At 43.4% G+C, this 25879-nt stretch overlaps 1 protein-coding gene and 1 long non-coding RNA gene across 3 annotated transcripts in view; one reads left to right on the plus strand and one right to left on the minus strand.

Moving 5' to 3' along the window:
- Nucleotides 1-25879, plus strand: part of LOC137521011 (uncharacterized) — a 79909-nt gene that overhangs the window by 19973 nt on the left and 34057 nt on the right. The window lies entirely within an intron of this gene.
- Nucleotides 4886-25879, minus strand: part of KIAA1614 (KIAA1614 ortholog) — a 114493-nt gene continuing 93499 nt past the window's right edge. For both annotated transcript variants that reach the window (XM_068239710.1, XM_068239709.1), the window contains exons 8-10: nucleotides 17136-17242; nucleotides 14064-14227; nucleotides 4886-5575 (exon numbers count right to left, since the gene is read on the minus strand). In XM_068239710.1, coding sequence (XP_068095811.1) covers nucleotides 5451-5575; nucleotides 14064-14227; nucleotides 17136-17242 — 396 coding nt within the window. In that variant the 3' untranslated portion in view covers nucleotides 4886-5450. The remainder of the gene's footprint in view (nucleotides 5576-14063; nucleotides 14228-17135; nucleotides 17243-25879) is intronic.

The raw sequence follows: 25879 nt of genomic DNA on the forward strand, positions 1-25879 counted from the left end.
CAAATATTGGGTAAAACAAAAGTATGTGAACCTAGCTTGTATTCTGTGTGCACTGTATTAGTGTGCCAGACTCCCTTTTAGGGCTCATTCACACTAAGGGCATTTTTGCCCTTTTTTCAAGCGCAGGTGATTTTCAGAATCGCCCATAAAACGTTTGTGCAATGAATCTCTATGAGAAGGTTCATATCAGTGCGTTGCGCCCGCTTTGCAGTTTGTAAAGCGGTGCCCTTTACCATTTTTGGGGTGTTTTTGCTATAATGGAGGGTATAGGTAAAACGCAAAACACTCACAAAATTGCTTTGTGCAGCGATTTGCGTGAGCTTTTGTTTTTAAGAATAAATACATTGTATTTAGTATTTTCTGGGTCAAAGCGTTCACTTCCGGACTTGTATCAGGGAGTGAATTACAAAACCACTCTGGAAAAGCGCTTAGAAAAGTGCTTTTACCAGAAACGCAGCGCGCAGTGGAGCGTCGGGAGGGGGGTGAAAAAAAAGCACACAACGCTTGTGTTTGCGATTTTATGTATGAATGAGGCCTTGCAACTATATTTCTGGTCCTCAAGCAAGCATGTGTGTAATATGCCCAATGTCATTAGGCTGGTTTCACACCAGGACGTTGCGTTTTAGGGGACGTTAAGGTCGCATAACGTGCCCCTAACGCAATGCCTGGTGCTCTCTGATGTGGACGTCAGAGTGAGCTGCGTTGTGCAGCTCACTCTGGCGTCCGTGATGCGTACTCTTGGACGCATGCGGCATCACGTGGTCCCTCCCGGCCAATCGCTGCACAGAGCGGCCGCTCCAGGAAGTAAACACTGCACGTCACTAAGTGCAGTGAATATTAATTAGCCATGTGCCTGGCCGCTCTCCGCTCCTCCCCAACATTACTGAGCATGTGCAAGCAGTCTAACGCGGCTCTGCCGCTTATAAAGTACTGCATGCAGTACGTTGTTTTATGGCGCAGTGTTACTAAGTAACGCAACGTGGGCACTGTGAACAGCCCATTGATTTTTCATTGCTGTGCGGTGGGGTGCGTTACAGGCTGCTCTAACGTGCGCCTGTAACGTCCCACTGTGAAACCAGCCTTAGACCTGTAAAAATGCAAATGGGAATACACACACCTATTCATATTGCCACACACACACATATTACGAATAACAGACAGATATCATGTCCTGATCCCTTTTAAAACAGTAATCTCAAGTGTGTACCCAGCTTTGCTGTGTGTAACCAGTGCTGAGAATCTCCATTCAAAACCTTAAGTGCCCCATTCATTCTATTGGAGCCCCAGAGATCTTGTGCTGTGCCCACAGGGTGGCAAAACAAACTGCTGCATTTTTAAGACATGTCAGTTAGAGAACGTTGCAGAGATTCCTTCTATTTCTTTATTCAGATAAAAGATTCCACCTCTTCCTAGCATTGTGCGATCAGCTTCCACCGCCGCAGTCAGTGTGTTATTGCTGGAAAGACACCTGAACTTGTAGCCAGGATATGAATCTCTCTGAAGGTGTCAGTTTGAATTGTGACCGCAAAATAAAACAAATAGAGGTTTATGGGAGGAAACTGCAGAGTAAATCAGTCAGCAGCCTGCAAGCTTGTGATGTGCAGCCTGTGAGCTATGGCAATGGAAATCTGAAAAGAATGAATGAAACACTGAAGCCAAGAATAATATAATGTAGTGGTAGCATGATTATAAACCAATACTGGCGATTATTACAATTATCTTATAAAAACTACTGCTTTAGTATGTATGGTTTAAAGAGAACCCGAGGTGGGTTTAAAGAATGTGATCTGCATACAGAGGCTGGATCTGCCTATACAGCCCAGACTCTGTTGCTATTCCAAACCCCACTAAGGTCCCTCTGCACTCTCTCTCATAAATCACAGCCGTGCTGTGAGGCTGTGTTTACATCTGTAGTGTCAGTCTCAGCTGCTCCCCCGCCTCCTGCATAGCTCCGGTCTCTGCCCCTGTCCCTTCCGTCCAATCAGCAGGGAGGGAAGGGAGGCAGGTGGGGACAGGAGTTCTGCAGGAGGCGGGGAGAGCAGCAGACTGACACTATAGAGATAAACACAGCCAGCTCTGACAAGCTGTTTGTCAGCAGCATGGCTGTGATTTATGAGGGATTGCAGAGTGCAGGGGGATCTTAGGGGGGTTTGGGATAGCAATAGAGGCTGGGCTGTATAGGCAGATCCAGCCTCTGTATGCAGATAATATTCTTCAAACCCACCTTGGGTTCTCTTTAAGGAAATCTTAAGTGAAAAAGAAAAAACAGTTTAACTTACCTGGGGTTTCTTACAGGGCACAGCATGACTCCAAGGGCTGCAAGAAGCCCCAGGTAAGTTGAACTGGTCTTTTTTTTTTTTTTTTTTTTTTTACTTAAATATCCATTTAAGATGCTCAAAATAACCTAAAATGAGGCTCTGACCCATTATGTAGTATGATTAGCGATTTTGTTTGGCTTGTAATGCCTGGTACAAACGGTGCAATTTTTTTTTTATAAGATTGACTGGTTGATCCATAATTTCCCTAATGTCCAATCTGCTCCTGACCGATAAAGAGATCAATTTTGTGCAGTACTGATCTGGAAATCAATTTCTATTTTGATTGGGAGAAGAACGGACATGTCAGAAATGATTGATTAATCTGACCTGATGGGAAAATTGCATTGTGTGTATAGTGTTAATATGGTGTGTATGGACTGGCCAGGCCTGGATATACTTATTGCCCAATGGCAAAGGTGCAGGGGTTGCAATTGCAGGCAGGCCTGCGCTCCTGGAAGGATCATGTGCGACTGGGAAATGCAGAGCAAGGCTTAGTTCACACTGCAAAATGCAGTCGCTAAGTGTTTAAAATTTTGCAATGCGATTCTTTAGAGCGATTTTTAAAGGAACATGCGCTTTTTGCACAGTCCTCTAAGATGAATTACTCTGAAAAATGATACATGTGGCAAGACTTCAATTTTCTAAAAACGAAAAGTCACTGTAAGAACACTCTCATAGGATGACACTGCACTAGCGCTTTGCATGTGTGCCCCCAAGATAGTGGTATTAGGTAGCCATGTAGCGTAAGCAGTGGCAAAGCATAATGAAGTAAGTAATCTGTCCTGCCGTTGTGCTCCCTCTTCCAGCCAACCACTGCTTCCCACCCACATGTACAAATTGACAAAACATGGTTGCAGGTTACATGAACTGGGATGAGGCTGTGATGGGGAGCCATGGAGGGAGATGGGACACTCGGAGACAGAAGGCTGGAGAAATGTGGCAGAGACGCCTCTCTCCAGCACATTCCGCAGCTTAGGGTTGCTTCACGCTAGGGGGTGATCGCAGAGAGGAGGCAGGATTTTGGGTGGTCACTATGCAAGCAAGGGAGGGCCTTCTGAACATGGATTGGCCCCAGCAACCAGATTTCTACATTTAGACAATTGGGTAGAGAGAACAATTTAATTTTAGTTTTTGAAGCACTTCAGGAGGCAAACCGATAACTGCGTAAGTGCCGTGATGTAGAAATGGCAAGGTTTATTTTTCACAAGTTTTAAAGCGTACCAGTTCTGGACAGAAAGTACTGCAGTACACTGTTATTCCAAGTTTATGGTGATGCTTATACTGAGTTTTTCCTGTTGAGTGTACAAGAGGTGCCCCCCTCCCCATTCACAGAGTCTCAAATGCGACATAGTTTTCGCTACAGCTGCATAACGCCACCTCACATCAAGCGATTGTATGTATGGTGTTACAAACGCTGCCGTTAAGCTGATATTTAATTGAAACTGAATAAGCACTAGGGGGGCAGTGCCAGGGGCTGATGCGGCATTACTAGGTCTATTCTCAAAAGATTTCATGCTGAAATCGATCAGGAATTGGCCTGTGGTTTATGGCCCCCAACAGATCCCTCTCTGATCAGAGAGAGATCTGTCTCGTGGTTGATCTGCCCCTATATCGTCTGATGTATGGCCACCTTAAGAGCTATTGGTAGCTGTCTAAAAAGAACCAAAATCTCCTCTCCTGTCGGCACTGCAAACGACAGCACTGCCTGAAGGTAATTGTAGGTTGTCATTTCCAGCACATGCGTTGCTTTTCAGTCATGTGATTTGTGATATCCTGAAAATTCAGTTTTTGTTTTTATTCTAGAAGGCAGTGCTGTACTTTGGAGTGCTTTCAACAGAATGTCTTTTGCTTCCTTTTGTGACCTGGGTTCAATTGTTACTATTCCCATGAGCCCAACCTCATGGGCCATTCACCTGCATACTTTTTTTTCCTAGAATTGGGTTGTAACTGTGTCCGACACTGGAGCTTTCCCCTTCAGCTCCAATGTTGGACATGGTCCGATAAGGAGAAATATATGAGTTCTGCTAGAGGCGCCCTCAACAGATCTAGTCCAGCATAGTGTCAGCCCCATGAGATTAATATGTCAGTCTCAGTTCAACACTTTGATCACCACTAGCCCATGCTCCACCCCCTCCATGAAGTATACTATGTGAGCATATTTGGGCTCCGCGCCACCAGATCTAGTCAGGCTACTTAAATCAGTGTCAGACAAAGTCCTCTGATACCCTCTGGCACCATGTAATTAAGGGTGGGTTGAAGCTACTCTGCATAAGCTCACACCAGCCCTGCTAATTGATGGGTCACCTTTTTGCACCGCAGCAGCACTTGCCATGTGAGTCGCCAACACTCTCCCCCCCCCCCCACCCCCAACCAGATAAAAATCGGTGATCCAGAAAATGGATTGGGCAATTGCAGGACTGCCCACTTTCTTGGAGAGAGACAGTATTCTTGTACTAACAGCACTGCCCTTCAGTTACCCTTGTAAAGTTAAGATGGCTTATATAGTATATTTACTTTTTAGGTTATGTCAGTATTTTGATACACAGCATGAAAAACATAACAAATAATTTTGTACATAGAAATATTTAATATATTAAAATCAGGCAGTGAGAAGCATAGGACTTATAAATACACAATACAGACAAGGAGTGTGACCTGTGCAAATGGGACACGTTCCCGGTCCGGGACAATGAAAGTCCATTTCATTCAGCATAATACTGTTTGGTATGAGCGTTCCATATTCACACTGAGGTTTCTCGTACCGGGATGGCCTTTCCTTCTGAACGTCACACCAATGTTGCCGGCTAAACAAAACGTGATGTCAAAAGAAAAGTGCAAAATGGTTTGGTAAACAAAGGAGGCTTCTCGACACATATGACAGAGTTCAGCAGCTCATCCTGTCCCTCATGGTGATCCCAGCCTTGCACTGCATGATGGAACGGGATGGCGTCAGTCGAGGATGATTCACTTCTACCTTACCACAGATGAGCAACTCACCAGACGAATGTTCACATAATTCCTTATAGAAAGGATTTCAGATTTGAGAGCCCCGTTGGCTGGCTCAGCACATGGTCCGTCGCTGATGTAAAACGCGTAGTGATAACACCTTGGGGTCACGGTTCATAATCTCAGTCAGGTAAGCTTGTCCAGAGTGGATACTTTAGTACCATTCACCTCTAAGATCTCGTCTCCCACACGGAGAAGACCAGAGTAAAGCTTGGCAGTGTTGGCGTCACTCATCTCCTGTACATATATACCTGTGTGGGGACAAACGTGTCACTGAACAGGAACATGAGGGAATTCTGCCTCTGCTGGAATTGACATTATAATAGATATTCTTCTACTTCCCCAAGGTAAATGTTGCATTTAATTCAAATATTACATTGTAACTGGTCCATAATCCCAGCTGTTTCCAGTCACCTCATGACTATTTTATTTTATGTCCTACCACTGGTGAACAAGTGGTTACAGGCAGCACCCAACCATCTAGATGCGACGTGCTATTGGTCGTTGTCCCTCTGTCTCCAGGAACAGCAAGCAGGAACTCCAAGAGAAGAGACCCAGCACCGTCTTCAAGTGTATTATAAGCTCTTTTTATTTATTTAAGGCATCAAAAAGACAAAAAGGGCAAGTCTGTGCGACGTTTCGAGAGGCGACTCCTCTCTTTCTCAAGCTGACAAGCCCTCTGAATACATAAGACACAATCAGCCTTAAATAGTCATTGCTCCACTAGGGAGCCAATCAAAATGGTCTGGACGCCCTGTCATCAACCAATTAGGTTAAGTTCCTGCTTGCAGGCCCTCCCCATCTGATGGAGGACCTGATGGGGAACTACATCTATTTATACACTCCAATCATTTTAAAATGGCCGCTAGAGGGCCGACCAATGGGGGTAGAGCATGTTCTAAATGGAAAAAAACGTCATTCAACCGTCATGCGGAAATCCGCATTGAAAATCCGCATGTGGTTGCGTTCAATGCGTATGCGTAAAAACGTACGCGTAAAAACCATATTCCAATACTATGACCACGCGGAAATCCGCATTGGATATCCGCATATGGTTAAAATTAATGCGTATGCGTAAAAACGTACGCGTAAACACCCGGAAGCAAAAAATCGTCTAAACCATAGACGTTTCAATCCAATCGCCTATACCGGTTACGCATAAAATTGATCTTTTACCGATTGAAAAATGTACATGCTCCTAACCCTAATAGGAATGAGTGTCAGCAATATATAATATATAATAGAGAAATCTGAAAAAAAATATAAAAGGAAAAAATGACAAAACTCACGCTAGGTGTCTGGCGGCCACCCACAGCGGCGGCCAGACACCGAACGTCACAATACAAATAAATATAAACCACATCTCACCTTCCCAGACTGGCGTCCGTCTTAATCGCGGCGGCCAGTCTGGGCTAGCGAGAACAAAATTACCAATTCTGTCCCGACTGGCGTCCATTCCTGGCGGCCACTCGGGAAAGAAACAGGCAAAAAATCAAAAAATATATGCTTTGAAGGCCAGCCCGGACTGGCGGCCACATATCAGCGGCGGCCAGTCCAGGAGAGCCAACAAATCAACAGTCAATAAATATATTTTTTTCAAAACAAATAATAAGTTATGCTATAAGCTCCTCTCCCCCCCGACCGGCGACCACCAAATGTGGCCGCAGGTCGGGAAGGATCAGGAAAAAAAGAAAACAGAACCAACCCAAAAAGAAGACTCCAGGCGTCCAGACCAAACAATAAACAACAAGACATCTATCTATAAACACATGGACCCAACTCGCACTCCCGGTTAAGACCCCCTGGACCAAGGGCATCCAGCTTCCTAATACAAAACAACTCCCGTCTCAATAATAATTTGACCCTATCACCCCCCCTGCGTGGTGGGGGGACAGAGTCAATCACCTGGACCCTCAACTGGCTAACACTATGGCGACAGGCAGAAAAATGGCTAGCAACCGCTTGTTCAGATGTGCCCGAGCGGATAGCTGACTTATGCGCAGAGATGCGCATTTTAAGTATCTGTGTGGTCATCCCCACATAAATCAATCCGCAAGGGCAGCGAAGAAGATATACAACATATGCAGAGTCACATGTGTAATAACCATTAATTGAAAAACGTTTCCCTGTAGTAGGGTGTGTAAAAGTATCTCCTTTAACAATGGAATTACACATATGACACGACAAACAGGGAAAAGTCCCTTTTCTTGTAGTAGTTAAATTGGCAGCTCGAGAGCCAATATCTGCCCTCACCAAAGTGTCACCAACTGTAGGAGCCCGTCTATATGACATAAGTGGATATTCCTGAAATTCCCTAACCTGTGGAAAACCTTGTTTTAATAAAGGCCAATGTTTCCTAACAATTTTCTCAATTTGTTTGGAATTGGTTGAAAAAGTAGTGACCAGAGGAATCCGATCGATCTGTCTGGAGCGTGATCTTTGAATTGGAGAGGGTCGGCTAAAGGGATTGCACAAATCTAGAGGATAATCTCTTTGAATAAATCTATTGGCCATTTCCTTCAGACGTGTATCTCTCAATGTAGCATCAGACACTATTCTATTAACACGTTCAAATTGATTTTTTGGAATGTTATTGGCAATATGGGAAGGATGGAAACTTCTATAATAAAGTAACGCATTTCTATCAGTAGATTTCCTAAATATATCGGTGGTCAATTTTCCACCGACTTTCGTGACCAACGTATCCAAGTATGATACAGAATGAGTGCTACAAGTATACGTTAGGGAAATGTATGGACAACATGCATGTAGATCTTTGATAAAGCATTCGAGGGTCGAACGTGGCCCCGCCCAAATCAAAAAAACATCATCAATGTATCTCCACCACCCCTTGGAGTGGCGGAGAAACAATTGATTCGTATACACAAATGAATCTTCGTAAAGACCCATGTATAAATTAGCATAAGTCGGGGCCACGTTCGACCCCATAGCTGTACCTCTACATTGTTCATAAAATGTGTCCTCAAACAAAAAGTAATTTCTCCTCAAAATCACCTCCAACAGATCGATAAGAAAACGTCTCTGATCATCAAAAACATCTGAACAGGTTTGCAAATAATGAGATACCGCCTCCACACCTCCATCATGAGGGATGGAGGTGTAGAGTGACTCTACATCAATTGTAACCAATAAGTCATCATCATCTAAATTTTCAAATTTATCAATCACCTCCAGGAACACTTGAGTGTCCCTGAGGTAAGACGGTAAAGCTACTACCATAGGTCTAAGAATACAATCTAAATATTTAGCAATTGGAGAAAATAATGAATTTACACCTGCAACGATTGGCCGACCAGGTGGATCGACCAATCGTTTGTGTACTACTTTATTGACTGTTGATTTGTTGGCTCTCCTGGACTGGCCGCCGCTGATATGTGGCCGCCAGTCCGGGCTGGCCTTCAAAGCATATATTTTTTGATTTTTTGCCTGTTTCTTTCCCGAGTGGCCGCCAGGAATGGACGCCAGTCGGGACAGAATTGGTAATTTTGTTCTCGCTAGCCCAGACTGGCCGCCGCGATTAAGACGGACGCCAGTCTGGGAGGGTGAGATGTGGTTTATACAGAGACGTTTTCTTATCGATCTGTTGGAGGTGATTTTGAGGAGAAATTACTTTTTGTTTGAGGACACATTTTATGAACAATGTAGAGGTACAGCTATGGGGTCGAACGTGGCCCCGACTTATGCTAATTTATACATGGGTCTTTACGAAGATTCATTTGTGTATACGAATCAATTGTTTCTCCGCCACTCCAAGGGGTGGTGGAGATACATTGATGATGTTTTTTTGATTTGGGCGGGGCCACGTTCGACCCTCGAATGCTTTATCAAAGATCTACATGCATGTTGTCCATACATTTCCCTAACGTATACTTGTAGCACTCATTCTGTATCATACTTGGATACGTTGGTCACGAAAGTCGGTGGAAAATTGACCACCGATATATTTAGGAAATCTACTGATAGAAATGCGTTACTTCATTATAGAAGTTTCCATCCTTCCCATATTGCCAATAACATTCCAAAAAATCAATTTGAACGTGTTAATAGAATAGTGTCTGATGCTACATTGAGAGATACACGTCTGAAGGAAATGGCCAATAGATTTATTCAAAGAGATTATCCTCTAGATTTGTGCAATCCCTTTAGCCGACCCTCTCCAATTCAAAGATCACGCTCCAGACAGATCGATCGGATTCCTCTGGTCACTACTTTTTCAACCAATTCCAAACAAATTGAGAAAATTGTTAGGAAACATTGGCCTTTATTAAAACAAGGTTTTCCACAGGTTAGGGAATTTCAGGAATATCCACTTATGTCATATAGACGGGCTCCTACAGTTGGTGACACTTTGGTGAGGGCAGATATTGGCTCTCGAGCTGCCAATTTAACTACTACAAGAAAAGGGACTTTTCCCTGTTTGTCGTGTCATATGTGTAATTCCATTGTTAAAGGAGATACTTTTACACACCCTACTACAGGGAAACGTTTTTCAATTAATGGTTATTACACATGTGACTCTGCATATGTTGTATATCTTCTTCGCTGCCCTTGCGGATTGATTTATGTGGGGATGACCACACAGATACTTAAAATGCGCATCTCTGCGCATAAGTCAGCTATCCGCTCGGGCACATCTGAACAAGCGGTTGCTAGCCATTTTTCTGCCTGTCGCCATAGTGTTAGCCAGTTGAGGGTCCAGGTGATTGACTCTGTCCCCCCACCACGCAGGGGGGGTGATAGGGTCAAATTATTATTGAGACGGGAGTTGTTTTGTATTAGGAAGCTGGATGCCCTTGGTCCAGGGGGTCTTAACCGGGAGTGCGAGTTGGGTCCATGTGTTTATAGATAGATGTCTTGTTGTTTATTGTTTGGTCTGGACGCCTGGAGTCTTCTTTTTGGGTTGGTTCTGTTTTCTTTTTTTCCTGATCCTTCCCGACCTGCGGCCACATTTGGTGGTCGCCGGTCGGGGGGGAGAGGAGCTTATAGCATAACTTATTATTTGTTTTGAAAAAAATATATTTATTGACTGTTGATTTGTTGGCTCTCCTGGACTGGCCGCCGCTGATATGTGGCCGCCAGTCCGGGCTGGCCTTCAAAGCATATATTTTTTGATTTTTTGCCTGTTTCTTTCCCGAGTGGCCGCCAGGAATGGACGCCAGTCGGGACAGAATTGGTAATATTGTTCTCGCTAGCCCAGACTGGCCGCCGCGATTAAGACGGACGCCAGTCTGGGAGGGTGAGATGTGGTTTATATTTATTTGTATTGTGACGTTCGGTGTCTGGCCGCCGCTGTGGGTGGCCGCCAGACACCTAGCGTGAGTTTTGTCATTTTTTCCTTTTTATATTTTTTTCAGATTTCTCTTATTATATATTATATATTGCTGACACTCATTCCTATTAGGGTTAGGAGCATGTACATTTTTCAATCGGTAAAGATCAATTTTATGCGTAACCGGTATAGGCGATTGGATTGAAACGTCTATGGTTTAGACGATTTTTTGCTTCCGGGTGTTTACGCGTACGTTTTTACGCATACGCATTAATTTTAACCATATGCGGATATCCAATGCGGATTTCCGCGTGGTCATAGTATTGGAATATGGTTTTTACGCGTACGTTTTTACGCATACGCATTGAACGCAACCACATGCGGATTTTCAATGCGGATTTCCGCATGACGGTTGAATGACGTTTTTTCCATTTAGAACATGCTCTACCCCCATTGGTCGGCCCTCTAGCGGCCATTTTAAAATGATTGGAGTGTATAAATAGATGTAGTTCCCCATCAGGTCCTCCATCAGATGGGAGGGCCTGCAAGCAGGAACTTAACCTAATTGGTTGATGACAGGGCGTCCAGACCATTTTGATTGGCTCCCTAGTGGAGCAATGACTATTTAAGGCTGATTGTGTCTTATGTATTCAGAGGGCTTGTCAGCTTGAGAAAGAGAGGAGTCGCCTCTCGAAACGTCGCACAGACTTGCCCTTTTTGTCTTTTTGATGCCTTAAATAAATAAAAAGAGCTTATAATACACTTGAAGACGGTGCTGGGTCTCTTCTCTTGGAGTTCCTACCACTTGCTAGTAATAAAGTAAATGCAATTTTAAGCAGTTATCTTTTAATTTAAAGTTGTTGTTCCAAATATCTCACATACTTTCTGAACTGAGCCCCTATGAGGAATATGCTACAATACGTACAGGATAGTAAAAGGAATAAAGGTGCACAAAAACATCTATGCTTAATGGCAGCTGTAGCCAAACTCTAGAGCAGCTATGGGCAAAGAACGGCCCAATGCAATGCATGGCTGAATTCAGCCTCCCACCCTATACAGTTGTGGGCGGAGCTTAAATGAAGTTACTCACCCGCTCTCAGCCATGACCTCCCTGCAGCTGCGTGTCCAGTTTTCCATCTCCATGGTTCTAGTGGCGTCATGTTACCTGCTGCCAGTATGTGTCAGTAGATCACATGAAAAGCGACACGCTGTGGCCTTAGAGAGCTGCAGGAAGCTCACAGCCGGTGAGTAACTTAATTTAAGCTGCACTCGCTACTCCTGGCTACCTAACTAGGGAGGGGGGCAGCTTAATACTGGGGGCACACTCATCCAGAGTGTTGGGTCTTGCGTCTCTCAACTTTCTCTTCACAATATCCCACAGATTCTCTATGGGGTTCAGGTCAGGAGAGTTGGCAGGCCAATTGAGCACAGTAATACCATGGTCAGTAAACCGTTTACCAGTGGTTTTGGCACTGTGAGCAGGTGCCAGGTCGTGCTGAAAAATGAAATCTTCATCTCCATAAAGCTTTTCAGCAGATGGAAGCATGAAGTGCTCCAAAATCTCCTGATAGCTAGCTGCATTGACCATGCCCTTGATAAAACACAGTGGACCAACACCAGCCAGCTGACATGGCACCCCAGACCATGACTGACTGTGGGTACTTGACACTGGACTTCAGGCATTTTGGCATTTCCCTCTCCCCAGTCTTCCTCCAGACTCTGGCACCTTGATTTCCGTATGACATGTAAAAGTTGCTTTCATCCAAAAAAAGTACTTTGGACCACTGAGCAACAGTCCAGTGCTGCTTCTCTGTAGCCCAGTTCAGGTGCTTCTGCCGCTGTTTCTGGTTCAAAAGTGGGTTCATGCTTCCATCTGCTGAAAAGCTTTATGGAGATGAAGATTTCATTTTTCAGCACGACCTGGCACCTGCTCACAGTGCCAAAACCACTGGTAAACTGTTTACTGACCATGGTATTACTATGCTCAATTGGCCTGCCAACTCTCCTGACCTGAACCCCATAGAGAATCTGTGGGATATTGTGAAGAGAAAGTTGAGAGACGCAAGACCCAACACTCTGGATGAGCTTAAAGCGGGCCCAAACCAAACATTTTATTAATTCAAAATATTTAGTTGCACCACTCTGACACACAAAGCTAAATAAACACTCCTTCAAGCCTATGAGCATTTCAGTGCATGCTTTTCACACTTATCTTTGCATAACTAGGGTTATACAGGTGGCAGCCATTAGCAATTCCTCCATTGCCGGACACCACCTACTCCAGCATTTTGCCGGATTCTGTCCCGGCAATATGAAAGAAAGGGAGGAGTTCCTCCAATAAATGTAAAATATTTTATATTTGTCATCATGCAGCTGAAAAAAGGCTGCTAGTTATTATTATAATTTAGAAAATAGATTTAATTCCTGAAATCTTGTATTTTTAATTTGGGTCCACTTTAAGGCCGCTATCGAAAGCATCCTGGGCCTCCATAACACCTGAGCAGTGCCACAGGCTGATTGCCTCCATGCCACGCCGCATTGAAGCAATCATTTCTGCAAAAGGATTCCCCACAAAGTATTAAGTGCATAACTGAACATTGTTTGAAGGTTGACTTTTTTGTTTTAAAAACACTTTTCTTTTATTGGTCGAATGAAATATGCTAATTTTTTGAGATAGGAAATTTGGGTTTTCATGAGCTGTATGCCAAAATCATCAATATTAAAACAATAAAAGGCGTGAACTACTTCAGTTGTGTGTATTTGAATCTAAAATATATGAAAGTCTAATGTTTATCAGTACATTACAGAAAATAATGAACTTTATCACAATATGCTAATTTTTTTTAGAAGTTCCTGTATATTATGACATACTACATGCCATGCTACATGATCTATTGGATGTTGATCCACATTACACCATAAGATATCAGATGGAATCGGAACAGAGATCCGATCTAATATCTCTCTCTCTGCCGCAGTTGCTAGTTTGAAGGGCTTGCTGCTGTAACACGTTATGGAACCTCCCTCTGATGCTGTTTTTCCCCATCTACCTTTCCTTATCAACGTTAGATTGGCATTAAGGGCCCGTTTCCACTGTCGCGGAAACGGGCGCGAATCCGCAGAGTTTCCCCGCAGGCAAATCGCACGGGGAAACTCTGCCACAAGGGATAACGGCGCCGCCGGCCGAATCGCTTGCAGTTGCGATTCGGCCGGAACCCCCTACAGAATTCGCGGCGGAGGCTGCGATTCCCATAGCCGTGCATGGTACGGCTCATGGGATTCACCTGCGATCCCACCCACCCGCTCAGTGCCGGTGTGCGTCTACGAGACGCACGCCGCACTAGTGGAACCGAGCCCTAAGACTGAGCATTGATTAAGTGTGAAGTTAGAAAAACACACAGGAAACGTGTTACAAACAAATGAGCCCTGCGTTGGGAGGTTTCACTCACCTGAGTCTGGCCTTCCATCACCGGATGAGATCTTGAAGCCAAAAGTGCCATTTTCCGGGCGCTGCAATTCCAGGCGACGCGTACCATCTGAGTAAACTTGTGCCACTTTTCCTAAAGCTCGGGCTTTTCCTGGCGATCCGATATCCTCCACACTGAGGGCACGCCTGGGCCAAGAAACAGCTCATTAATAATACATACGCCAGCTTCACTGACTGCTCTGGAGTCACGTCATAACTACCGTATATGGCTTGTCTGTCTGTCTGTCTGCTTCTAGAACTAGAATCAGTACAGTCCATAGCAGGCATCCATCATGCAAGTCTGCACCACAATCTGCACTGATTCCATGCAAACCAAATGAATTGTATCAAGTGAAACAGATGAATCCAATAAATGTTTTTTTTTTTATGGTTTTCCAGTAAATGTGAAACACTAATGTAACTGTGTTACTGGTGAACATCTGTGAGGGATTTGTGATGTGAGGGCAATCCAGACAGAAAAACTGGCCACACACAGATACTGTAGATTTCAAAACAGTGGTGTGAATAGAGAGTAATTTTCAAAATGACCACCGCTGCTTGGCAGAAAATTAGCCAATTATGATAAAGTAAAAGTACAACTATTATCAATCTGTTGATAAAAATAGCTGACACAAGAAAAGACTAACAATGTTTAAACCTCTCCATCTGTTAGATCACTAGTTCTCTTGATTTGGCTGAATGACACAAAAATACTATCTCTATTTTGTTGCTAACCGATTATTTTTAAAACTTTGTCTGACACTTTGATCCACATAGCCTGACGCAGCTGGACTAGATCTGGCAACAGCGCCCCTAGCAATGAGCCCAATGATCCGCGTAGCCTGATGCGGATGGACTAGATCTGGCAATGGCGCACCTATCAGTGAACCCAATGATCTACATAGCCTGACGCGACTGGACTAGATCCGGCAATGGCGCCCCTAGCGGCGGGCCCAAATGAGCCCATGTAATATTTCAATAATGTGGAGGAGCATGGAGCCAGTGGTGATCAAAGTGTCGGACTTAGAAAAATGAACATTTAACAACCAATCGGCGGATAATGGTTGTAAAAAAAAAAAGTTTACAAGAGACATCCATCCATCCATCCAAGAACAAGACCAAAGATATCTATTGCTAAATCTCTCAAATCCATCTTGGTGGATCTGATCTGCAGACAATTGTTCATTAAACAATTTGTGTATGAAATCACCAGATATTTCTTAAAGGACCACTATAAAAAACAATTGTAAAACTTAAAATACATGAAAACACAAATAAAAAGTACATTTCTCCCAGAGTAAAATGTGCTATAATATTACTCTCTCCTATGTTGCCGTCACCTACAGTAGGAAGTAGAAATCTGACAGAAGGGATAGGTTTTGGACTAGCCCATCTGCAAATGGGGGATTCTAAGAGTTTTTTTTCTTTATTTTCAAAAGCATTTAGTAAATGGCAGTTTCTCAGTCTAACTGCCAGAATAGTGTTCAAACAGTTGTGGGGGTGGTGAGGGGAGGCAGCCTGTATCTTTGTATAGATTTTTTTAGGGCGTGCTTTGAAGAATAAATGAATGCCCCATGAAGAGATGGACTAGTCAAAAATGTGTCAATTCTGTCAGATTTCTAATTACTCTAAGTGACAGCAACATAGGAAAAAGGTAATTTATAGCTCATTTTACTATAGAATAAACATACCATATATCCCTGAATATAAGTTGACCTTGTGTTTAAGTCAAACCCAAAATGTGACCCTCTAAGTTTGAATTTTTTATTGACTCAAGTATAAGTCTACCCAGCAAAGTTAATGGAAGCGCTTGGGGACCAGGAAGAATTAACAGCTGCACTTGGGGATCAGGAGGGGGTTAATGATTAGTAGTGCAGCCAATAACTCCTCCAGGCACCCAAGTGTAGCTGTTAATTCCTCTTGGACCCCATGTGCAGATACATTTTAAAAAATTACTTGTTCCATTCACTGTACGCTGAAAAACTGTTGGGTTTTATCTGATCAGTTGTTCCATAGCTGCACATTGTGAAAAGTGTACCTTGCACATCAGTTATAACTGAAACCTACTGATTCAGTGTAAAAAGACCCGCACAGGCTCCTTTTACACTGCATCCGTTGCTTTCAGCTAAAACTGATGTGCAAGGTACATTTTTCACAATGAGCAGCTATGGAACAACTGATCAGGCACAACCCAACAATTTTTCAGCATACAGTGTATTGAGGCCTATGGGTCCTTTCACACTATAGCAGTTGATGTTAGTTGTAACTGAAACTGATATGCAGTCCGTTGTCAATGTTTCCCTATGGCCTCTTTCATACTATATGCTGAAAACTGAAGCTTACAGACAATGCACTGCTATGGAGAAAAAATGCATTAAAATGCAACGCATTGAGTGTAAAGGGGCCCTAAGGCTACAATGTGAAACCAGCCTGTTGCAGATAGGTATGTTACAAAGTAGCTGCATGTGACCACCATGAAAGTCTATGGGCTGTATATGAGGCTTCTTCTCATGAGAAGTAACACGGATATTGAACGTTACTCCATTCACTATGGTTTGCCGATCTGTATTATGACATATGCTCCTTAGTGCCATGGCAATAAATCACGTTTTTTTTATAATTATTATTATTGATTTATAAAGCGCCAACATATATAATGTACTTTTATAATTTTTTTTTGTGTGTGTGTGGTTCTCAGCTTTATAAATAGACCCCAAGATATAAGTCAGTCTACTGACATAACACACATGGGCAGGGGATCACACCTGTGCATTGTCTTTGGCAGCAGCAGGCAGCTTAGAATATGGAGTAGCCGTTATAATGGACTGATAAGTCATAGTTCAGGTGCATAATATACTAAGCAGTGACTGCTGCAGCCTAAACATGCAATGCTGTAGTTTACATTCCTCTGCTATTATGCTATTGTGACCTTCACTGTGACACAACACAGGGCTGTGTAGCTGTCATGTGCCTGCTCTGAACATGATGCATTACACAATGCTGTCACACTCCCCCTTGGCTGTATATGTCAGCCAACAGCGCGTCGGCTTCCTACCTCGGAGTCGTGTTGACATCTTCCGTAATGTAAACAGCAGATCGGTCTGATTTTCCCGTCAGGTTCTGCACTGAGGAGGATTTCCTTGGTAGGTGGAAGGGTGACATCTGGTGGCAAATTACAAAAACTGCACGTTAGCAATAAGAGTTTTTATTTTGAAAAAGAATGACACCATGGCCCATATGCAATTAACTTTTTCTCCTAGGAGTTATTTTTAAATTTGACAATAAAATGCCCTTTAAGCCACCAGAAAGCAAGAAAAGACTCAAAATAAATGTAATAATACTTTTTAATTTACTTTTTGGTACTTTTTTAGTTAAAAAGTGCTGGGAAGTTATTTTAAAAAGAAGATGAAAAAGTGAATTGCATATGGCCCCATGTATTGGTTAACGCAATGAATTAATAAAGCAAGCTTTATTTATAATTGGAGTCAATCAGTAATAAAGAGACGTGATCAGTGAGATATAAACGATTCAACCTTTCATGCAAATTTAATGCATCTTGGAATTGGGCCAACCATATGCACTTTTTGGTTCCATTGATTTTGTGAAGTTTCAGGCTGTATACAAATTAATTTACACTGGCATGCAAGCTGTAGTTATTAGAGACTTGTTGATCATCTCCAGTGCTGAGTCAGGGATAACAGTTCAATAATGCAGAGATAACCAGCTGGCAGGGGATGCCACTGTCTTGCACTGGTCCTTCAGGATAGTGAGAGCAATGCAGAGCAGAGGCAACACTTATCACTGCATTATAAATACAGCAGTATTAAAGGGAACCTGAAGTGAGAGGGATATGGAGGCTGACATATTTTATCTACTTTTAAGCAATACCAGCTGCCCGGCTATCCTGCTGACCCTCTGCCTCTAATACTTTTAGCCATCGACCCTGAACAAGCATGCAGCAGATCAGGTGTTTCTGACATTATTGACAGATCTGATAAGATTAGCTGCATGCTTGGTTTTTGTGTAAATCAGACACTACTGCAGCCAAATAGATCAGCAGGGCTGCCAGGTAACTGGTATTGTTTAAAAGGATATAAATGGCAGCCTTAATGTACTTCTCGCTTCAGGTGCCCTTCAAGTTCAGGAAAGAAAAATTTGAATGTTAATCACATCACAGTAGTGTTTTTTTTATTTTTTTTATTTCCGGTGTTTATAAAACAAACACAGGAAACACAATTATACATTTCTCTAACTAGGCCCCTATCTTGAAAATACAACTTGCATTAATTATAATCGTTATTTACCACAATCTTCAAGAGGTATCAGACTGTCATAAATAACTTTACATGCTAATGACATTTGGGTATATTCACAATAGTAAGTAGCAGCGCATAGCTATTTTACCAGTACTCATGCCAGTTACACAGCGCACAATTAGCACTACCTACATTACCTAGGCAACGCATGTGTTGCTATGGTAATGTGTACATTACCTAGGTAACACCGATTGTGCTAGCTGCTCAATGCCCACTGAGTAACTAGCATAAGCACTGATAACATACTTTCATAAATATTCCCCATTTATCTGCATGCCCAAAACAAACACCTTTCTAAAGTTCAAATAATTTGTACTTTTGTCAAAAATTAGCTTAACCCTTTCGCGTTCCATGGTTTTTACAACTTAAAGTTCCTGACATTCTGTGTCATTTTGATACAGCAGTAACTTTTTAATTATCTATGCCATCTTGGTGATACATGTCTTGTTTTTTTTTTTTAGTACAATCTAGACTTTCTTTGGGTAATATTTTTCTTCCAAAACTATTTTGTTTTATAGTCCATTTATGGGGAAAAATTAGCCCTAAATGCAGATAATTTTTTTTTCATTTTTCACCATTCCTAATTTTCACATCTCACGTCCCACAGTTATAAAAACCTTTACAAATAAATTATTTGGCCCTTCCCAATTAGAATGATACCCCATATGCCACATTTATCTTCTAGCTGAGCATGTGTCGGACCGTTATCCCCAGTCTGCGCGTCTGTGGCGATCGAATGCGTTCGCTAGGGCGACAGTTCAGGGGGCATAGAGCTGTACAGATGCATCACTAGGAAATAGCAGAGCGTTACATCTGTAGAGCATTGGGGCCTGAAACTTTCCCTCTAGCAATTGCATCCGATCTAGTGCTAACTGTGGTTATGGGCGCTCCTCTATCACATACAGTGCATAAACCAATGTAATGCAGTACAAACGGCAGAATGTTAATCTGGATCTATATGGGTTGCATCCGATCGCTACTGGCGGCAGTCATTAAACATTTATAAACAGGCATAGGTATTGCAGGGGTTAATAATGGGTTAATAGGCTAAGTTTGAGTTAAAAATTAATGGGGAATTTAAAAAAAATACAGGTAGTCCGGGGACTATCTCTTGTGCCCCCTTTTCTAAAGCAGAGTATGCGCAGCAGAAGTGACTACAAGTCTCACCTCATCCATGGTGGCTCCGGGCCAATCAGAGGCGTCCTCTCTCCCCTCAATGCTCTTCCCAGCGGCATCCCTAGCGTCGCGTAATGACGCAATCAAAAAGATCCCCTGCGGCTCCTTCTGATTGCGTCATTACGCAATGCTACTAGTGAAGCCACTGGGAGGGATGGTGAAGGGAGAGAGGACGCCGCTGATTGGCCCAGAGCCACCATGGAATAGGTGAGACTTGTAATCGCTTCTGCTGCGCATACTCTGCATTAGGAAAGGGGGCACGGGAGGCATAAGGAGACACAGAGGGGGGCAGAGATGACACAGAGGGGGGACGCTGGACGGACAGGGGACAGAGAAGGCACAGCATCCCGACTTAAGAACAGATTCAGGTTAAGAACGAGCCTACAGTCCCTATATCGTTCGTTAACCGGGGACTACCTGTACTTTTTATTTTATTGGGCCCATGTCACTTAAAAAAAATTTTTTTTTTTTTTTACTTTTACAACTATTTTTTTTTTATTTAGCTAACAGCAACAATCATTCACAAGACCATTCACATGACCGTGCACGAGCGACGGCAAATGGCGGGATTTCATGCAGGACGTAGATTCTACATCCTAGAACACACGGGGACGAATTAGGATGTAGAATCTACGTCCTGAAACCTTAAAGAGACTCCGTAACAAAAATTGCAACCTGTTTTTTTATCATCCTACAAGTTCCAAAAGCTATTCTAATGTGTTCTGGCTTACTGCAGCACGTTCTACTATCACCATCTCTGTAATAAATCAACTTATCTCTCTCTTGTCAGACTTGTCAGCCTGTGTCTGGAAGGCTGCCAAGTTCTTCAGTGTTGTGGTTCTGTGATGCATCTCCCCCCTCCTGGCCCCTCTCTGCACACTGCCTGTGTGTTATTTAGATTATAGCAGGTTCTCTCTGCTCTATTATCTTTTACAAGCTGGATAAATCCTCCTCTGAGCTGGCTGGGCTTTCACATACTGAGGAATTACATACAGGAAGAGCTGTCTGCACTCTGCAGGAAGAAACAGCCTGACACTTCAGTGGAAGATAGCTGCAGGGGGAAAGAAACACACAAATGATCTCTTGAGATTAAAAAGGAAGGCTGTATACAGCCTGCTTGTGTATGGATGTATTTTCTATGTGTGGACATACTGTACATCAACCTACTTCCTGTTTTGGTGGCCATTTTGTTTGTTTATAAACAAACTTTTAAAAACTGTTTTTAACCACTTTTAATGCGGCGAGGAGCGGCGAAATTGTGACAGAGGGTAATAGGAGATGTCCCCTAACGCACTGGTATGTTTACTTTTGTGCGATTTTAACAATACAGATTCTCTTTAAACAATTAATAAGCTGGATGCATATACAGATATAGGGAGCTAGTTTAGTTGAGGAGACCCAGCGGGAATCCTCATAGACCAACGACTGCTCTCTGCTTGCAGCAATTTGTTCATGTCCACTAATTTGAAAGCAGTAGGGGCTCAGCAAGAAACACTACGCTAAAATTGCACACCACAACCTTCACCCACAGCCTTTGGTTACTGGGCCGTGGGCATGGCACTCACTTTGGCTCCTCCATCTGCTCGCGCAACTTTACTAAAACTATTCGGGTGCTAGCATGGATAGGGTTTGCACAAAAGGATCCGCAAACCATCAGTGGTAGAAAAAATGCTGGTTATTCTTTATTCAGGTAATCCACATGGCAAGGGTAAAAAGTCACAAGGTTCAACTGACGCGTGTCGGGCTTACAGTCTGCCCTTAGTCATAGTTAAAAATGAACCTGCAAGGGGAGGGCTTTATGTAGGTGGGGGGAGAAGAAAACTCCACCCTATACCTCAACCAGCCCTCGCCTTAAAGGAGACATCACATATTTACAATATCTTTAAAAAATGTGCATAATGAATATACAAAATTACATAAATATGCTCAATTAATAACAGCTAACAGCAAGTGTAAAAAAGTGATATAAAACACCAATACTGGAAAAAACTTTGAACATGTATAGGGCCAGATATAGTAGCCTGGTTTACAGACAGGAAAGAACAGATAAATGCACAGAATCTTTGTTTGAGAGGGAATCAAAAATGGAACAAATATATAGTTAACAGTCATAAACAAGATTCAAATCCCAACGTGTATTGAGACCCATAGGAGTACGAGTATTCATCCTGTGGATCCAATACGCCTCCCGCCTGCGAAGTAATTTGATGGTATCCCCACCCCTTTTAGGGCTCACCAAACGCTCAACCCCCTGAAAAATAAAGGAGGAAAGGTTGCCCTCATGAGCATTTTTGAAGTGTTTGGATACTGCCGACTTTTTAAAAGTCTTCCAATTAGTACCACAAAAATGCTCAGCAATGCGGGCTCTCAAATTGCGAGTGGTGCATCCCACATATTGTAAACGACAAGATGTACAGGAAATAACATAAATAACACATTTTGTGTCACAATTTACGTATTGTTTAATGGGGACACTGTTACCAGTCGCAAAAGAGAGAACGGAGGAACCCCTCCTATGGCAGTGGCAATAATTGCATGTAGAAAAACCACACGGATAAGAACCTACCGTGGCAAGCCAGGTGGGGACCCGAGATGAGGAAGTGGATTGGAAGAGACTAGGAGAAAGGATCGACCCCAGAGTACGAGCTCTTCTAGCAGAGAAGCGACATCCTTGTTTAAGGATGGTTTTGAATTTGGGATCTGAATTTAGCACTGGAAGGTATTTCCTCACAATATCTGTGATTTTATTAAATTCCAGGCTGTATTCAGTGACAAAAGTAGTCCTCTCATCCTGATTCTCACCCTGGTTCCTGATGGTTAAGAGTTCGTTACGTGATCTCTTTGTGCCTTTGAGGCGTCCTCGAACTAGCTGACTCCTGGTATATCCCCTTTGCCTCAATCGATCCTCCACTAAATTGCATTCTAGCTCAAGTTCTGCAGGACTTGAACAATTGCGAGCAGCACGAGTGAATTCCCCAGTGGGAATGGCATTGATAGTGTGTCTGGGATGGCATGAGGTGGCAAGAAGTATGGAGTTGCCTGCTGTGGGCTTGCGGAAAGTCCTAGTGGAGACACAATGAAAATGCATCTTCCAAACAGATTGATGAGGTTAATGTATCTAGTTATAATTTTGATCCAAATACAAATCTCAGTACATATGGAGACTTGCTGCAGAACTCGGAACGCAAAGACAAATTTATGTCTGTGTTCTCGGGAGAATGCGGTGCAGCTAGCCTACAACCAGAACTCACCTTACATTCCTTGTACACCACTTTAGAGTGTCTAATGGATAAAGAGGTGCGTCTCTGGTGGGATGTTACCAGCTTGAAACACTATATCAGTAAAGGTATTATACCTAGAGGTTTAAGAATTAAAAAAGTTCCTACTACTATCTACTCTGACAAATTTGTTCTAGAGTGGAATCAAGTCCTGACTGACTGTTCTCTGCAGCTTATGAGATTGATAGTCTCATATGAGGAGCAAAAGTTGACAGATCTCAAGCTGCAGATAGACAAAACCAATCGGGATTTGAAAAAGTTTGATTCTTTGAGTCTCTATGATGATTTACATTCTAAATTAAAAAATAATATTAACAAACTGGAAACCATCATCATGGAAACAAAACGAGTCAAATTTCTCAGAGATACAAACGACTACAATCGAAATGTAGTTTACGAATGGGGGAGATGGGAGTCTTTTTATAGGTCCCCTAGATCTATTTTAAAAAAGTCCACCCCCAAGAAGAATGTAAGCTTTAGCTCTCTAGACACCTCGGGCTCTTTGTCGGATGTTTCAGAGGCCTCGGATCTTAATCGTAGGGCCCTACAATCCACCATTTTTTCCAGCACTGTCCAACAGACAGTGGACCCTCCCTTACTTCAGACGTCAGGGGTCCCCATTCCTCGACCATCCTACTACAGAACGCCACGCAAATCCAACAAAACCAAAAAACGAAAACAAAAAAGAAACGCGTTAGACGAGCAGGGCGCAAACATAGAAAATCGGAAAAGCAGGTAGCCCTTCAGACAGAATCCATCCCTTGTAATGTGGTCAATCTCTCTAGTTACACTCTTTCCCCAGAACAGATTAAGCTGCTGTCTAGGGGCTTATCTTTCGCTCCCTCCAATCATTTTGATCTGTTTCGGACCATCTTAGATCTTAACAAATTTGTGAGAAATCTGGTGGTTAAGAGGCACTTTTTGAATGATTCTCTGGAGACAGTCGAATCTCAAGCGCCAGTTCCCTTGCCACGGAATCAAATTGAGGATGTTTCCCCTTTCCGTGACATCAGGAATTTTCTGGCGCTACAGGCCCTGGATGATAATAATACAGTGGGGGTTAATACAGCCCAAGTGATACCTATCAGAATTTCCAACCCCTCCTTTTACCCAGTAAATGCCAGGTCCCCTGAAGTAGACACCTTTCAGGATCTTATTGAGAGTGAACTTACAAGTTTGTCGAGGTCGTCCAGGGCACCGTCGGACCTCTCTGCCTCCGAGCGGCAGGCCTTAAATTCCTTACGGGATAATGCTGATATTGTCATCCGCTCGGCGGACAAGGGGGGAGCTGTCGTTGTCTTGGACGCCGTTGACTATCGTTTGGAGGCACTCAGACAGCTTGGGGATGCGAGTGTGTATCGGCCCTTACTCCGGGATCCTACTCAGGATTTTCTCGTTGATCTTCGGGGGCTGTTGGAATGGGGTCAGAACATGGGTGTTCTTACCAAGAACATGTTTGAATTTCTGTATCCTTTACACCCTATAGTCCCCGTGTTCCACCACCTCCCTAAGATACATAAACCGGGCGCTCCCCCGCGGGGCCGCCCCATCGTGGCTGGTATTGGCTCCGTGGGCGAGCGCCTTGGTGAGTGGGTCGATTCACACTTGCAGCCCCTTGTTCTGAGACTACCAGGCTATCTACAGGACACTCGACATGTCCTGTCTAGCTTTACTGATTTTGTGTGGGAGGATCATTTCCATTGGGTGACCTTAGATGTCACCTCTTTGTATTCTTCAATCCCACACAATCTTGCTTCGAAAGCCCTTAACTTTCATCTTGAAAAATATTCCACTTTTGACATTTCATTGCAGTCTTTCCTCGGGGGGGGGGCCGTGGAGTACCTCCTCACGCACAATTATTTTATGTTTGATTCGGGGTTCTTCCTCCAGAGGTGCGGAGCCTCTATGGGGGCAAAATTTTCCCCCTCTCTCGCCAACCTATATATGGGTTGGTGGGAGGAGCTCCGCATCTTTGGAGATGAGAACCCCTTTGCCTCCCACATAGTTTGGTATGGCAGATTTATAGACGATTTGCTTTTGGTGTGGGGGGGTCCTCCCGGCCTCCTCGATGACTTTCTGTCATATGTCAACTGCAATGATCTGAATTTAAATTTTACGATGAGTCATCATGACACTCGTATTGATTATTTGGATCTGACTCTTACTGGAGACACTAATTTTCATTGTGTCTCCACTAGGACTTTCCGCAAGCCCACAGCAGGCAACTCCATACTTCTTGCCACCTCATGCCATCCCAGACACACTATCAATGCCATTCCCACTGGGGAATTCACTCGTGCTGCTCGCAATTGTTCAAGTCCTGCAGAACTTGAGCTAGAATGCAATTTAGTGGAGGATCGATTGAGGCAAAGGGGATATACCAGGAGTCAGCTAGTTCGAGGACGCCTCAAAGGCACAAAGAGATCACGTAACGAACTCTTAACCATCAGGAACCAGGGTGAGAATCAGGATGAGAGGACTACTTTTGTCACTGAATACAGCCCGGAATTTAATAAAATCACAGATATTGTGAGGAAATACCTTCCAGTGCTGAATTCAGATCCCAAATTCAAAACCATCCTTAAACAAGGATGTCGCTTCTCTGCTAGAAGAGCTCGTACTCTGGGGTCGATCCTTTCTCCTAGTCTCTTCCAATCCACTTCCTCATCTCGGGTCCCCACCTGGCTTGCCACGGTAGGTTCTTATCCGTGTGGTTTTTCTACATGCAATTATTGCCACTGCCATAGGAGGGGTTCCTCCGTTCTCTCTTTTGCGACTGGTAACAGTGTCCCCATTAAACAATACGTAAATTGTGACACAAAATGTGTTATTTATGTTATTTCCTGTACATCTTGTCGTTTACAATATGTGGGATGCACCACTCGCAATTTGAGAGCCCGCATTGCTGAGCATTTTTGTGGTACTAATTGGAAGACTTTTAAAAAGTCGGCAGTATCCAAACACTTCAAAAATGCTCATGAGGGCAACCTTTCCTCCTTTATTTTTCAGGGGGTTGAGCGTTTGGTGAG

This window comes from Hyperolius riggenbachi, chromosome 6, assembly GCF_040937935.1.
Source record: "Hyperolius riggenbachi isolate aHypRig1 chromosome 6, aHypRig1.pri, whole genome shotgun sequence".
In the NCBI taxonomy this organism is placed as follows: domain Eukaryota; kingdom Metazoa; phylum Chordata; class Amphibia; order Anura; family Hyperoliidae; genus Hyperolius; species Hyperolius riggenbachi.